Source organism: Coturnix japonica, chromosome 7 (assembly GCF_054131305.1).
Source record: "Coturnix japonica strain WE chromosome 7, WE-NBRP24, whole genome shotgun sequence".
Lineage (NCBI taxonomy): Eukaryota > Metazoa > Chordata > Aves > Galliformes > Phasianidae > Coturnix > Coturnix japonica.
This window is the reverse complement of record NC_140669.1, coordinates 33463792-33480204: the sequence shown is the minus strand read 5'-3', so window position 1 is coordinate 33480204 and position 16413 is coordinate 33463792. Positions and strand designations below refer to the sequence as shown.

At 44.3% G+C, this 16413-nt stretch overlaps 2 protein-coding genes across 49 annotated transcripts in view; one reads left to right on the top strand and one right to left on the bottom strand.

Moving 5' to 3' along the window:
- Nucleotides 1-515: 515 nt before the first annotated feature.
- On the bottom strand, nt 516-14681 carry C7H21orf58 (chromosome 7 C21orf58 homolog). Of its 5 annotated transcripts, XM_032445691.2 has the most exons (9): nt 12986-13124; nt 9813-9881; nt 8494-8551; nt 7957-8024; nt 7126-7269; nt 6938-7052; nt 5447-5586; nt 3011-3207; nt 516-2095 (listed from the first exon to the last, which is right to left on the bottom strand). In XM_032445691.2, the coding sequence occupies exons 2-9, from the start codon at nt 9870-9872 to the stop codon at nt 2080-2082; spliced, it is 798 nt and encodes a 265-aa protein (XP_032301582.1). In that variant the 5' UTR covers nt 9873-9881; nt 12986-13124; the 3' UTR covers nt 516-2079. The 5 variants fall into 5 exon arrangements, 4 of the variants coding, with proteins under 4 accessions (XP_032301582.1, XP_015723295.2, XP_085409905.1 ...); XM_015867809.3 differs by lacking the exons at nt 9813-9881; nt 12986-13124 and adding an exon at nt 14029-14681; XM_085553779.1 differs by lacking the exons at nt 9813-9881; nt 12986-13124 and adding an exon at nt 8956-9048.
- A 386-nt stretch (nt 14682-15067) lies between these two features.
- The window catches only part of PCNT (pericentrin), an 83795-nt gene continuing 82449 nt past the window's right edge, over nt 15068-16413 (top strand). For all 44 annotated transcript variants that reach the window (XM_085553763.1, XM_085553762.1, XM_085553761.1 and 41 more), the window contains exon 1: nt 15068-15210. In XM_085553763.1, coding sequence (XP_085409889.1) covers nt 15166-15210 — 45 coding nt within the window. In that variant the 5' untranslated portion in view covers nt 15068-15165. The remainder of the gene's footprint in view (nt 15211-16413) is intronic.

Sequence of the window (16413 nt, the reverse complement as noted above, 5' to 3'; positions counted from 1 at the left end):
TTATGATAGGACGATGGGGTAATTTACCCCCAGTCACAGAGAATGTAAAATGAGGGACTTGGGAATCATTGTCAAAGATGGATTTTATCAGCAGTGTCCACAGCTGGACTGACCCCTCACCAAGAGCCCCAGCTGCAGTGGAAACTCTAGGAACTGGTTGAAAGTTTTTCTTCCAAGATGGTACAGATCAGCTCCTTTCTGTCGCACTTATCTGCTTACTTACTGAAAAACATTCTTGGCAAATGGGACTAAACCTCACCTGTCAGGGATTATCTATGCCCAGTGCAATAGGTTTTGTGCTGGGTAGCCAAATAATTCCAAATAAACTCTAGGCCCCTGGGTTGTCTTCCTCAGACTTGCTTCAGACTGCATTATACATATGTAAATATGTTCTGTTTAGTTTGGAAGAATATTTCAACAATCATGGCAGCATCTGGGATCACCAGCCTCCTTATTCCTACAGTGGAAAACCCCAGTTTAAAAACAGGCGAACACTGAAGACACTGAGAAGGTGCTACTAATTCATGTTCTTTTCTTTCTCTATTAAACATAATCATGCTGCTGATGGAAAGATGTTACCCATCACTTAGTTACAACTTGGGTTACCTGAGTTCTAAAAGAAAATAAATAGAACAGGATGGCACGAGGTTTAATGCTTAGCAACTGAAAATTAGTAGGAAAAATAAAAAAAAAAAAAAAAGGAAAAAGTGTGATTTATGTTCCTTAGGGAAAAAAAAACCAACAACAAAACAAATAAAATCATGCCGATATTCAAGGATCCTTGGGAATCTTTTTTTCTTCTTTTCCCAAAGTGAAACTCTGATGATGCAAGAGAAAGATTGAGAAATACAAAAATACAAACAAGTTCAGGCTGCTGAACTCACCCTTCAACAGCTCTTTGAAAAGAAAACCTTACGTAGAATTGTGAACGCGAGGCTCAGAAGAGACTGAGAGAGCCCTCCTGGGGCAGAACACATGGACTGCAGACGTGGAAGTAGCGGTGTTCCACCGAACTGATCAGATGCAATGACTGCAGGAGCATTTTTATTTCTTCTTTTCCCTACTGAAAACTATTTATTCGAATTTAGAATCATAGAATCATTGAATTACCCAGGTTGGAAAAGACCTTGAAGATCATCAAGTCCAACCGCAGCCTAACCAGTACCCTAACTCTAAAAACCCTACACTAAATCATATCCCTGAGTACCACATCCAAACGGCTCTTAAACACAACCAGGGATGGCGATTCAACCACCTCCCTGGGGAACCTATTCCTGTACCTAAGTACCCTTTCTGTGAAGAAGTTCTTCCTAATATCCAACCTAAACTTGCCCTGGCGCAACTTGAGGCCATTTCCCCTCGTCCTGTCACTTGTCACTAGTGAGAAGAGACCTGCCCCACTCTCACTGTAAGAACCTTTCAGGTACTGGAAGAGGGTGATAAGGTCTCCCCTCAGCCTCCTTTTCCTCAGACTAATATTACAATCTCTGTCAGCCCATCTAAAGCAATTAGGGCAGAGTGCCGCTCTTTACAAAAAAATCACACACTCTCAGGTTCTTCTCAGAGGCCCTTCTGCTACCAAAACCTTGCCATGTAAGTCCAGTACAAGAGGAACACTTGGGCTGATGAGTTTTGGCAATTGAACTTCATTCATAAATGTGTTAGTCTGCTCTACCCTCCCCATGAGGGCCGTAAAGGAGTATTTATCCAAATTACACATGAAGGGGACTCAGTCCTGAAGGTGAGCCACACTCACTTGCAATAATTTAGACAGTACTAGTGTTATGTTTATTTCATGCCCTGGAGTTGCTGTGAGGCTCTTTGGGACAAGATGTACTGGTTCTTTGGAAAGAGGGCAAAAGAGTGGTGCTGCTGTTGCTGTGGGCTTGGAAGATGAGAGGAAACAACTGCATTGGCATGTGGTACATTTGTTCTGTGGATCTCTAGTCTTTCTGCATTCATATTTATTGTACGGCTAATTTGCAGATGCACAGACTGTCAGTTAGATTATTTAGGAACAGCTCAAATACAGGTTGAACTCAGCGATGCAATTGTCCACCTTCAGAAGAACATATGCTGTCAGTATGTGGGCCACCTGCAATAAGAAAAATAACCTTGTTGCATTTGGTAACAGCCAACAGCACGTGCTTGTTGCAGCTTCATAAAAACAATAAAGATGTGTAGGATCTTATAATTCATGCTGAAGAGGGAGAAGGCAGCTTAAGAGCTGTGACAAGATGATTTTACTGATTTCTGCAAACAGCTAAGCAACAGTTCATTGCACTGATACTAGAAGTAGCCAAGAGGTCTTTACCAGTAGAGGTTACAAAAGCATGTTAAAGAGAAAGGAGTGGAAATGCATAACCCCTGTAATTCCATTAAGTAAGGAATCTTTTCAGGAATTCAAATCCCATAATAAAGAGGGCCATATAGATACCCATGGCAGTAGGTTCCTCATGCCAGAGGATGTGTTTCTACCCCTTCCTTCTGCTCATGAGGCCTTTGGAAGAGATCTAGCACAGACATAATAGAATTGATTCCCTGCACCAAAGTCCCCAGCCACCCAGTCATGCTCCAACACGGTGCCTTTGAAGGAAGTCCCAGCTTCAGCATGTGAGAACTGCCCAACACTACTGCTCCCATGCCTTCTTCTTTGCTGTCTTCTCACAACATACTTAGCAAGACCACTGTGCTCTCTGCTCAGATCTAGTTAAACCACTACACTTTGGCATAAGCAGGCTGGCTCACTGAGCAGTGGGTCTGCTCAACTCATTCAAGCACCAGGCCCTGGTATTATCTACCTGCATCAGAAAATAGCCTAGGACAAGATTCCAGGTGCAGGGAAGGCTCAGGCAAGTGAGCCTTGGGAGGAGCAATCTACTCACCTCCACTTGAGAATCTCAGCCATGTTGTAAGAATAGAAATCCCATGGGCAATGTCAGCCTGAATGCAAAGCCAGTCCCTACTCAGCAGGCCGAACAGTGCATACCACAGCAATCCAACAACTTACATCTGCATAGCTGGGAGCACGCTACTGGTCCAACGCTGGGATGAGGATGCAGATGGCAGTCCCTCACCTGGCATCAGGAGCCCAGCAGGCACGGCATGGAGGGGCAGCCCTGGGGGAGAGTAGTGGTGGTGGTGATGCACTGTAGACTGCCAGGGACGATCTGCTTTCACAGCCACAGGAGCAGAGATCTGCAGGTCCTTGATGGAGATAAGCAAAGGGGTTTTGGTAGCCCTAGGAGGGAGGTGGGGACACCACAGGGACAAGCTCTGTCCCTCTGCTGCCTTCCTTTGGACCCTTTCACTTGAAGCGATGCTCAGCACAGCTCTGACACTTCTGAGGAAATGCCAAAGCTGTCTTCCATTTCCATAGCAAATCTATCACTTGCATGCTGGCTGTGATGATGCTGGCTCCCAAGATGTCAGTACCCTGAAACATGAGAGCAAGCAGCTGCTGCCAGAGGCTTTCCATCTCAGGCAGACATTTGGTCTCAACAGGTGCAAAAGCTGTCAGCTCCCAGTGCACAGGTCACAGGGACAGGTTATGGAAGATTGTGTTTCTCACCCCACAGTTTAATGTGGGCCACATGGGCTTTTAAGCTATTTACTGCCCTTGCATATAGCAGGTAGGAAAGGTGTGAGTGAGCTGGGCAACTACTGCAGAAGTATGGGAGTTACTTTCTTAATATCTCACTACCTCGATTTCCAAGAAGAACAGAAATCTCTCTTACAGCATGGGGAAGAGTCATGGTCAGCTTGGAAATGGAGGAGCCAAAAAAGACTTCTCACGACAGGAGATATCCCCAGTCCCTAAAGACTAACAATCCTTGCTGCTTTGATAGTAAATGCTTCAGAGTAGAGATTAGAAATACATCTAAGGAACTGCGCACCTAAGGATACGTTCAAAATTACCTACCTTTTGTTAAGTACTAGCTTCATTTTGGAAAAAAACCTAGAAGGACCTAAATAAAGATATCTACAAAACCTGTCCTTCCAGACCTTGCTAGTCATTGATTCATAGCATGGGCATACAACCATTTGGCTTGCTTGGGCTGCATTGAGTGAACAGGAATTGTCTTGGGCCGTTGCTCTAAAAATAATGTCTTCTATTTATTTCCACAGAAACTACAACAGATACAAAAAACACAATAGCACTCTTTGATAAGACAAATCCTCAGCTATAAAACACTTCTTCAATATAGTCACCACCATTAGCTATGTGTTTTCTCCAGTGATGAACAAAAGCCTGCATGCTGTGCTCATAGAAATCTGTACCTGCAGAGGTGACCTACTATTGCTGCTGCTGAAGCATACTACCCACCACCTCATTGTGCTCACACCCAGTGTCTGATTTCCATAAACATTCAGCTAGTGCTGATGAACATCAGTGGGTGCCATTTTTTCCACATAGAGGAATTTAATGCCAGATATACTTCCATGTCAGAGCGCCACTCTGCTTCTATCTGTCACACAGCAACAACATGTAACAGGATCCCGGTGGAAGGCTCAGCCTCTACTTCCATACTACCAACATTCACCTCTGACATCATAGGCCAGCATCATAAAACAGGAGGCATTACTTCCAGAGCAGCCCTTGTAATACGTACAATATTGTTAACATATAAGTAACAAACTAGTTTAATTTTTAATATTTTTCTTAAGATATTAGCAACAAAAACTTAAAAGTAGCGGGATATTTGACCTTGTTTTTGTGAAACTAATGCATCCCTCCAGTGCAATGGAAATTACTGCAATTCTGAGTGAGGTCTCAAGGTGCTTATCAGAGATTTTTGATGAAATATTACTCTTCCTGTACTTCATCCTTGACAATAATCATGTGCACTGCCAAAAAGTCATGACATAAACAAGCTGTGATTGTGAAGCAAAGGATGTTTCTCTGGTAAGATAGAGATTATGAAAGTTTGATAAAGACGTGATCAGATTTTCCAGTTGAATGTCTGATTGCAGCTCTACACATTCCATTCAAAAATTTCAGGGTAATGTATTTAGACTGACTGAAAATGGAGTTCCAAACATAAATTGATGGGTTTTGCAATTCTTTTGAAGCCTATCCACTGATTAGTTTATCAAAATGGAAAGCTTCATACCCTTCATAGTTCCAAGCCCTGCGTTTAGCCAGTGTATCAAAACACATACAATAGCCAACAGAAGTTAGGCTCCCAAATGCAGCAGCAGATGCTCAGTGTACACCTCTTCCATGTCTGTTAGTACATATATTCCAGAGCTGGACTGAAACCAGTTTGCACTATTGTGTGAAACATTTTCTGTTATAGTCCTGTTTAGCAACATGTGGGGACCGATGTGCAACCAGCAGGAAACCCTGGGCAGCAGCACTACTTTTGTCTAGTCCTCACACGCTCCAGGACATCTATTGCTCTATGTGAGGGAGGATGACGCTCTTTGGACACAGTAACACTACCTGCTGTGTATGCTGAAGCGGAGGACAGCCGGGTCTGGCAGGCTGTGCAAATGCCACTGGTGGGAGAGACTTCAGCATCATGTTCTGCATGATGATTTGATGCATCTGTGCATTCTGCATCAGCATCATCTCCACCATATCTAGGAGGAAGTCATCCAAAGGAAGAAAGTAAGAGCTTTATCAGCAACAGACAAGCAGCAGAGGTATCTCAGTAGGAACTGCCCTCCAGAATGCAAACTCATGGATGCAACTGAGAAGATGGCTGAAAATTACACTTGGGCAATATTAGATGCCCAGACAGTATAAAATTAATGCCTATGAATAAGACCATCCATATCAGGTCGCCTGTTCCCCCACCCATCACAAGCAAGCTGCTGTTGAGCATCCTTCATTAGTTCCATTGCAAGCCCATCACTGTAGATACATTCACACGCTGGAGAAAAGCTGTGCACTGGAGCTTTCACTTGCTCCAGCAAGGACTGGAGTAATGTGTCACTTTCCACAGCTTTGGTTCAAGATAATTGGTGGCCACACTGGATGTTGACTCAGCTCTATGTAATACTGCAGTGCCACCTTGAGTGTCCACTGCACATGCATCACATCCACTTAGCATGTCTCTGGATCATAATTCATTCCACTGTATGCACCCTTTGTATTTTAAGTGGAAGGGGAGGAGAGGAAGAAGAGCAAAGCAACTCTTTGTAACTGATCATACCAAAGACATTTTAAATGTATCAGCTTCAGAGAAGTCATGGATGAGTTTGCCTAGTTCATTTACAAAAATAAACTACTTGAATAAATCCAGCCACTTAAGCTGAGAAATCAGTCAAGAAACATAGCAATTCAGTAACTGTACATTCCTTTGTTATATAACAAAGCCTTTGACTGAGGGGTGAGCCAGGGAAGTCATCCCATATTTTTGTTCAAGTATCATTTCACAGTATCATCCATGTTTGGGGAAAAAAAAAAAACAACCCTCCTGTTATTGGCACTGTACTACACTGTACTTGAAACAATGCTTCCAGCTGTTCTAACTTTTTTCCAAACACAACATCTAAAAGTCTATACTGCTCTGAGGAAACTGAACAGCAGGTTAAGATGGGGCAAAAATAATTAAAAAATGTATCTTAAAAGTCTGTTCATGAATTTTTAGAATCATCCATTTGCATGAGTTTTACCTTGGAAACGTTACTCACTGCCTTGGATTGAGCAGCTTTTAATTCCCTCAACTTTTCTGACAGCTCAACTTTGCTTTGCTGAGTTTATAGCCCCATTTCTTTTGTTTTAGCAAGAAGAGTTTGTCCAAAAGCTTCTGAGAACTGATCTCTTATTTTTGTAGAGTTGAATTGCCACAGCCCCAACAGCAGTCCAGTAGTAACAGAGCCCATCACTGACTTAGATGCTTTGTCACCGACCTCTTCCCCTTGCAGCGGCACCTTTTCTGCATGTTCCTGGTACTGGGACCTGACAGCTAGACCTAGTGAATGGTACCTTCTTTAATGCTTCCAGAGCGAGGATGTGCAAAAGGCTGGACAGTGGGGATCTGTGCAATCAGTGGGGGAGGCTGTGGGAGCTGCTGGATGATAGTGGCAGGCTGAGGAGGCATCTGGATAAGACAGGAAAAATGGATAAGTCAGTGCAGGTTTCAGCCAGAATTTCCTAGGAGCATCAACCCTTACCGCCTGCTGGATAATCCTTGGTGTTTCAGCTTGAGGTGCTGGAAAAGGTATTTGGTAGATGTGTGGGGGACCAGCACTGTAGTTCCTATACTGTGCCCTGGCTGGTGCAGAAGGCTGGGACAGCTCTTCCAGAAGGTGCTGCTCCTGCAAAATCAGGTAATTCTTTGAAGAAAATCTGGTCGCAGAAAGGCTGGCAGTGTTGTTACATTCATCGTATTATATAGGCTGAGCCTCTGGGAGTCTGCAGCAGAGCACAGCTTTCCTCACCTGCAACACTCCTGCAGAAACTGCTGTGTAACAGGCAGACCACAAATGAGTGCTGCGCAAAGATGTCAGAGTTAGAACAAGTGAAAAGAGTTTCTTCCTGCATATCTTGAGGGTATTTTCAGTACAAGTGGGAGTAAAAAGAAGTGAAGAACAAACTGCTGGAAGTCTGGGAAAACATTTCATTAACACTCGATCCTCCCTCCATATGATGTTTGAGTAATAGTTGCCCCTATTTTGGCAACATTACAGAGCCCTCTGGTTGCATTCTGGAACTAACCCAGAGAGTTTATGATATAGCAGCTTACAACAAACAGAATCAACACACCAGGTGACTGAGGTGGGTGCAAATTTTGTGTGCTAATGTGGAGGAAGTCCTGTTCAGCTTCCCACCAGCCTCTACCCATCTCTCCACTGAACCAGGCTCCTCAGGAAAAAAGGCTCAGTGCATTCACATTGCTTGTTTAATGTAACAAGAGATTTTATCCTTCAAATTCTACACTTGTGCTCATCATGTTAAACCACACACCTTGCACAGTCACACTTGACAACAAGTACTGCTCTTACCCTAAGCTCCTGCAGGAGATTTTTCCTTCTCTTCAAAGCACTTTGAAGCATATCCTCACTTCTGTTGTCTAAAGGAGGAAAAGACCATTATATTTTTGAAGGATTGTAAGGATAAGATTGCCATAACACCTACATTATGAGATTAATTCTGGAAGATATTTTAGGAGATTCCTCTAAGATTTACCAGCTTGGTTAGGACTGAGATTCATATACAGATTATCACTACTGTTCATGCTTCACTAGAACTTGTGTTTGCAGCTTCTGATCCCCAGTTCTGCATGCAGATTTAGATACCTGGGTCAAGCAAAGACAGCACTGACTTCAGTTTGGATCATTCTTCCCATCCTTCAGAAAGTATCCCTTTCACAGAGGCTGAGGCAGAGCAAATTCCAAGTACCAAAACTCCTGGCCTCTAAGCACTTAAAGCCAGCGGTTCTAAATAAACCCAGCGTGATTTATCAGAGAACTCATAACTGAAAGCATCACTAGGCCCTTTCCATTTCAAGCCCATAACCAGAACAAATGCTTCTCTCTTACTTGCTGTAGGGAGAGGTGCCTCTATCTTCTCTAGGTTCTTCTGTTCATTTTCTAGTCTCTGATGGGAGAAAGACAAAGAAAACCTATCGTGAGTTGGGCAGAAAAGCTCACAACAATTCAAATAGTTTCAGGATAACGAAAATAAATCACAAGTGGAAATGAGGGACAGTACTACTAAACCATATAAAACACAATGGTGTTATTTTGTAGGGTAGAGAGATAGAACATATGGAGAACTTGATTCCAGAGTTTTGGATATTCAGTGCACTAATAGTCTTAAATGGCTCTGATCAGCCTCATCTGAGACCTCCATCTGTATCCCCTGCCTACATCTGGGGTGTTCTTATAATCTCAGCTCTAGATTTTCAGTTACTGTCTGAGCTATTGTAAGGGTGTCTAATATAAAGATGTTAACAAAGATGATGGAAGATAGTCAAAGGTTATCAGCAAAAGAAAACTCACCAATGTCAGTGTCTTGACCAGAAAGCTGAGGTAGTCTCCACTGGGGAGCAATCTCCAAGAGATGCTGCCTTAGTGGTGGTCAGCCCTTAAATGAGGTCTTAGAGGAGGTGGAGTCGAGCTCCACCCCTTCTGGGAGCACAGCTAGATTACTCTCACCTGTGCTCCCGCAGCTGACCCCACACTAGCCTCAGCTGATTAATCAGAGGTTCAAGCTGTGATTTCCCATACAGCTATACTGAATAAATACTGGTCTCCAGTTCATGCCAAGCCTATGATGGGCCATGGATCCCAGGAACTCTGATTCCAACTTGCAGACATCTTCCATCTTAGCTTTAGGCCTTCCTTAATGCAATAAGCTTTCTTGATGGGTCTGGACATTTGGTTGAACCCAGCCACCCTCTCTGGATCTGCTCTGCTTGAGCCAGTCTCTTTCACAAACAGTCACACTGTCATGTTTAACTTTTTGATCTCCAAGGACCAGCTGGACTTTGTGCCCCCCCCCCCCCCCTCCCGATCTCAGAATTGAAGAGCTTTTCCTAAGCACAAGAACACTTTTGGATTCTGAGTTCTACCTGGTTCCATACTGGTAAAAGTTTTGTCCTCAAACTATTGCCAGATCTAAGACAAAATACTCCACTTTGGAGAGCTGTATTTTAAATTTCAATTGTACACTTAAACAATCATATTTCTTCAGATGTGTCTTGCTCTGTCTCAGCTTGCATAGTGAACAAGGTTCTCAGCTGGCTGCAGGTCCATTTTGTTACTCAATAGAAATATGACTAGGACACAGAGTTTATACCCAAATGCCTCTAGAAAAAAGCAGAGCAAAGGTAACCACTGCAGAATTATTAACTTACCTTTTCTAGGAGTTTGAATTTTAGCTGGGCCACACGATCCACCATTGAAGGATCTGTCATTGTAGTAGTCTTCCGAAAGAGCAGGCAGGCAAGAGCATATTAAATAGCTAAGCTAAGCAAATGCGGTTATGTTCTCAGTTCTCCCTTCTTCCACTCCACAATTTTAATAGAAGAATTTTGTTAGAAAAACAAAAACCAAACAACAACAAAAAAAAGCTCACCAAAAATAAAACTCGACCAAGATTGGGAGAAATGAGAGAAGAAAATAAATGCTTCAATTTCAGTGTCAGGTAAAAATTAGTATAGATGTCAGCCACCATAACACAGACACAGATCTTTTTGCCATCTCTCTCAGTTTTTTGTGCTGCAGGTTGTGTTGGCCACGTAAGAGTAAATCAGTTTGAGTATTTGCCTGTTCTTAATGGTTGCTAGCCTCTCTCTGGCAGTGTCTCTAAGCCTCTGTTTTGTTATTGTGGTCTTCTACATACCTTTCAGATTAGTTCCTGTACTTTGGTTGCTAAGATTGTAATGCCAATCCACAGCATAAACAATTTAATCTCCAGGTGCAGGTGCTTGCTTACCCTCTGTGAAACAAATGCCCAGCACGTGAGGAGATGGGGGGGAAAAATGACAAAACCTTTGTGTACATACATATTTAACATAAACCCAATGCCAAAGGTCAGATTATGATCTGACTGATTGATACATGTTAATAATACCTATAGGACTATGAAGTGTCCATCCACTTTTGATGGGTCCTTCATATGGATTATCATGATCAGATAGTAATTTGAAATTTTAAAAAGAGAGTTAAGGAGAGTAGCTGGAACTGATCATAGGATGAGTAAAACAGCAAAGAGGTTGTGTTCTGACGTCCTTCTGATTACCATCTCCTGATCAACCTCTGCTGTCCTTCTCCTTCCAGCATGAAAAGCAAAGCAACATTTATCACGGACAGCAATAAAACCAATGCTAAGGCATGAGAAAGAAACCAAATTACAGACACTCTGCTCTGCTTCTAGGAAAGCAAAGTTACAACCCCTTCCTTATCCAAAGGCCATGGCAAAGCCACAGCTGAACCCCTGCAGGCAGCTGAGGGGGCAGACAGACAGTTCTGCCTTCTACGTGGGAGCAGCAGAGATCACCCCCTCCAGCTGTGACCCACACAGCATGTGTGTGCAATCTGTCCTTAAAAATACGCAGGCTGATAGACACTGGAGAGCTTATAGCAACTGCGACATGGGGGTCCCAAAAATAGCTGCACCCTGCCAGACCTGGGGCTCAGCTTACTTTGGCTCACTTGTGCAGCTATGAGCAGTGAGGCAGAACAGAAAACTTCATCACCTGCCAGCAGTCTGTGGCTTATAGAAAAAAACTCTATGGATGTTTTTGGTACTTTAATTCATGTTTTTGATCCCTTTATCCTCTTGGCATCTGCAACAACCTTTGATAAGGAGCTGCCTAAGTAACTTAACTTTAGCATGGGCCTTGTTGTGCAGGTTTACCTAGGCAAATAAAGAAACAATGAAAAGGTTTGCATTTAGATTGTTTTGAATCCAGATTTCCAAAACATTTTGTTATACAATATAGTTTATTACAGCACTCCATGCACTTTATGCACACAGTTTGTGGCTTGCCCTCACATGCCTGTTCAGATGTTACTTCTCTAAGCTAGAGAATCCATTCACTTCTTCCTCAAATAGCAGATTTTCCTTGTTCATTGATTTCACGAGTCAAGAGAAGGAGGATGAGAGGGTGTAACAGTAGTGCCTACAAGGATGATTCTTACATCCATCTCTTGAACTTCATTGTCAGCCACTCACAGAAGGTGCTGCGTCTTCAATCAGATTTAGGTTGTCTGGCTGCTTGTATGCCTCATGTTTTTCCTAGCAAGTTCTCTTTGTACTTTCCTATCTCGTCATTTCTTCTGTGACCCGGTGACCAGAGTTGCCTGCAGTATTCAGGTGGTGATGTAGCGAAGTAAGATCTGTGTTGGTGTCCCCAGACAACCACAGTAGCAACAAGCCTGCTATTAGTCATCGCTGATGCTACAGTAACTGTTGCTTCCTGACCAGCTGGGGCTTTACACCAGTTCTCTAACCACGGAAGAATCCTGAGCTGATGTTTTACCATTAGTTGTTTCTTAAAGTATCCCCTAGAAGTTTCTAAACTCTTCATCGTAATAGGAATAGAGGGTTACAAGAAAGGTTGACAAAAACAGCCCCACTGAAGTATTTAATTAAAAATATATTAGGAGTGTTAAGTAACTGGGATGACTGTTAGAGGACAGAAAGAGAAACCTTTGCTTGATGTGACAAGGTCCCAGAGAAAATCTAATATTAGCTAAAAAATGCTTTCCAGAACCTATGGATGCTCTGATCATAGTGGGATCCCTACTACAGGGACATCTTCCAACTTGCCAGCAGCATGCCAGTCACAAGGGTCTTGTACAAAAGGTGCTTCTGTAGTTACTGTGCATCACGAACCAGGGATCATAAATGAACATGAAAATCCAAAAAAAGCAAAGCCAGAAAAATTTGATTCTGAAAAATATTAACAGGGGTATTATGTGCACCTCACAGGAGGTAATTATTCTGCTCTATTTAGCAGTGCTGAAGTCATAGTTTGAAGTCACTGTGTCTAATTTTAGACATGGCAGCATAAGAGGGAAAGGAAGTCCAGGGGAAAAAATGGAAGGAATGGTAGATTTACAAAATACAAGGTCTGAGAAAGACTTTGAAGAACGGGCATTGTTTAATTTATTGATTAAATGTTGAGATAGAGCCAATTAGCAATATAAATGAAAGAATATTAAGGACACGATTGATTTATTTTATTGCCTGAAAAGTCTGAGCAAGAAACATTTGACTTAATGATAAAAATGAAAACCAGTTGAAAACAGCAAAAAAAAAAAAAAACAAAAACTTAATTTTATGATAAGTGATGGAGCTGCTATGTAAGTAAGGGCTCTCACAGAATATGTTTATAAACAATTCACATAAGAAGTCGTGATGAACACTGCAGGTGGATCAGATCCTTCTTCAGTTACAGAATGGTGAGCTCTGAACCAGTACTACACTTCTATGATGTCTTTTATTGACTTTGATACTTTATGCCTCAATATTAATTACTATTTTCTAAAACATGTTAGAAAAGGAAACAAACAGACATACCTGGTGTATGGGAAACTGTTGATCACAACCTGAATCTCTGATTAACCACCTGAAGCAAGCAATGAGTCAGCTGTGGGAGCACAGGTGAAGGTAATTCAGCTCTGCTACCAGAAGGGGTGGAGCTTGGCTCCATCTTTCCCAGGTCTCATTTAAGGGCTGACTGCCACTAAGGCAGCATCTCTTCCTCTGGAGATTGTTCCTCTATGGAGTTTGCTGTGAACCTTCAACAACAATGAGCATTTTCCCTTTATCCTTCTATCACGATGATCCTTTGTGTGGCAAAGCTAATCCAACAGCACAAAACCTGAATTCTGTGCTCTAAGTCCAGTGATGGCAGACTACTGGACAGCTGAAACCCTAACCAAGAGAGGTTTTCTTAAGCACTGCTGTTCTGGAGGCAATGTAGTTAGACTAGCACTAGAAATGGTGAAATTGTAACATGCAGAAATAGAAGGAAATACAACACAAATTAGTTATTCAAATAAATATCAGTAAGCCAAAAGGCATTCAACCCAAACAAACATGAGTTATTTAGTTACTATTAGTTATTTAAATCAGGTTTTATCAATAATAAGTAAAAGTAGTAATTTATTTTAAAGCAAATCCATTCAAGTAATGTATCTAATTTGGCTCAATTGCCAGGATAAACACTATAACATTATCTTTTAAGATTCTTTGTTCCAAGCTTTCCAATTTCCTTTTACTTCTCAAAACATGTCAACTACTCAAGCTTTTGCACTGAGAAATTTCACAGTACAAATTTGCTCTTTTTCTAGGGTTGACTGGGAAGGAACTAAGCTTCCTGGCTTAGTGCACGGCCACTGCATAGCACCTGGAAGTGCTCCTGGAGGAAAACAGCCAAGGGTTAATAGGGCAGGAGGCGACCAAGTGCTGTCTCAGGAGCTTATCTCCTGTCACTTTCTGGTCCAATATCCCTGTATAGTTGACTGGTCTACTTTTTTCTTTTTTTCCCCCATTTATTTTGTTTCATGCTGAAATATTTACTTGGATATAACATATTGGACCAATGCTTTATTCCTTACCTGCAGGACAGCCTCCAGCTCGTGACCCCAGCATGAGAAGGACGCAGAGCTGTTGGAGCAGCCACAGAGATTATAAGAGGGTTGGAGCACCTCTATGAAGAAAGGTTGAGGGATCTGGGTTTGTTCAGCCAGAGGGGAGACCTCATTGAGGGCTTCCAGTACTTGGGGAAAGCTTATAAATAAGATGGAGGATGATGGGGACAACCAGTCATGGCAGGTCAGGACTAGGCTGTCAGGAAGGTTCTTTTTGAGACAGAACATCCTTTGGTTCTTAGAACGTGTTTCTTTCTTGTGCTTCTTTCCACACACATTTTCATTTTTAGGCTTCTTGGAAAGGAAAAGCCAGTGTTTTACAACAGGTTACCTCTGAACTAAGATATGGTGAGAAATCACTTTTAAAAACCGTGTCTTGTTATGTTGCCCTTCAGTTGTGGTCCAGTGAGTTGAAGAGATGGAGAGGCTCCCAGTATGGCAGATGAATGTGAAGTTGTACAGAGCACCTTATTTCTCCCTCGTTTTCTTACGTATTGTTTACTACACTCCTACCGTTAGCAGGCAAGTTCCCCCCAGCTGCTCCTCCCGCAACAAAGGCAGGCAGTGCCGAGCTGTACAGCCGAGCTGTAGAACAGCGAAGAAGAGCCCGAAGAGCGGCCGTGACGCGAGGCCGCGCAGCCCACAGCACGGCGCCGAGTGGCGGGCTGCTTTCCCGGGCGCCACCCCGCCGTCCCCATTGGCGGAGCTTCCCGTTTGAAACGAGCCGCGCGCCGCGGCAGGCGGCGTCTTTCATTGGCGGCCGCTGGAGTGGGGCGGGTCGAAGCGGAGGGCGCTGCCGTCAATCGCAGGAGTTACTGAGAGGCAGCGGGCGGGGCGGGGACAACGATCTCTCGCGGCATTGGCTGCGGGCTCCCCGGGCGCGGCGATTCTCGCCAATCCCCGCAGAGCTTCCTTCCTTCCCCGGCAGGCCGCTCCACCTCTTCTACCTGATTGGCCAAGGCCCACAATTGCTGCCTCGCGATTGGCGAATTGAGTGGAAGCGGGCGGGGCGAAAGCCGCGGGGCGGCCATGACTGAAAGTTGTGTGCCTGCCGGGCTGCGCCCTGTACCGCGGTAGGGTCCTGTTGTTCGTGCTCTGTAGGAGATGGAGGAGGCGCGGGCGCGCAAGCTGGAGGCTGGCAGAGCCAAGGTGAGGAGCGGCGCGTCGCTGCTCTGCGGGCTGTGCCGCGCTGCGCGCCGGGCGGAGGCCGCGAGGTGCAGCCTGGCGGAGAGCGGCTGTTCTCCTCCCTGCCCTGCGGGTCCGCGTTTGTTTGCGTTGTTTTTGTTTCTTCCTCTCATGTTTCTGCCGTTTCTCAAGGTTTGTTTCCAGGAGAACAGCCTGGGAGCGGCAGCTGCGTGCTTTGCCGCTCCAGCGCCGTTCCCGCGACCCATCGGGGCTGCAGCCAGGGCAGGCCCTCGGGCGGCCGGCTGGACGGTGAGGCCCCGCCGCGCGGCTGGGGGCAACGGAGAGTTCTGGGTGCGAGCGTCGCCACCGCTCCCTTTGGTACCTGCCATCTGCGGAGTGTGCCCGTATGGTCAGTGCTTGATGTGCAACTGGGAGCTACCGGCTTGTGCTTTGTTTTGGTGACCGTGTCGTTCAGGAAGCCGGTTTGTGGTGGCGTGTGGTTCGGTATTTCTGCTGTTCTTTGAGCTGTTGCTGCTGTGTGCTTTCAGAAGTTACTGCTGAATGAGATAGTTACATGCTAGCCCTCAGCCACGAGGTCTCTCAAAGAGATTTGGATCTATGGCACGTTGAGTGTGAGTCAGTAGTGTGCCCAGGCAGCCGGCGAGGCCAACTGAAGTCTGAAGTGTATCATCCATGATGCTGTTAGCCATCAAGGGAAATGGTTATCCTGTACTAGAGTGGCTTCACCTTGAGTAGTGTGTGCAGTTTGGGGTGCCACAGTATAAAGAAGGATACGAAACTATTAGAGAGACTCTGAATGATGGCTACAAAGATGGTGAATGTTCTAGAGGAGAAAGTACGTGAGAAATGGATGTCTCATGGCTTGTTCTTCCCAGAGAAGGGAAAACCCCATTATGGCCAATGGCCTCCTCATGATGGGGAGCAGAGGGGCAGGCACTGATCTCCTCTGGTGCTTGCAATGGGGTCTGAAGGAATGGCACGGAGCTGCGACAAGGTGGGTTCAGACTGGACACTGTGACAAAGGTTCTTCACTGAGAGGGGTAGGTGGGCACTGAAACATTCTCCTCAAGCTGGTGGTTGCTGCTGTTCAGTAATCATATGGACAGTGTTCTCAAACATACTGTCTCGTTTTTAGGTGGTTCTGCATGGAGTCAGGAGTTGGACTTGATGATTTTTATGGGTCCCTTCCAACTTGGGGTATTCTCT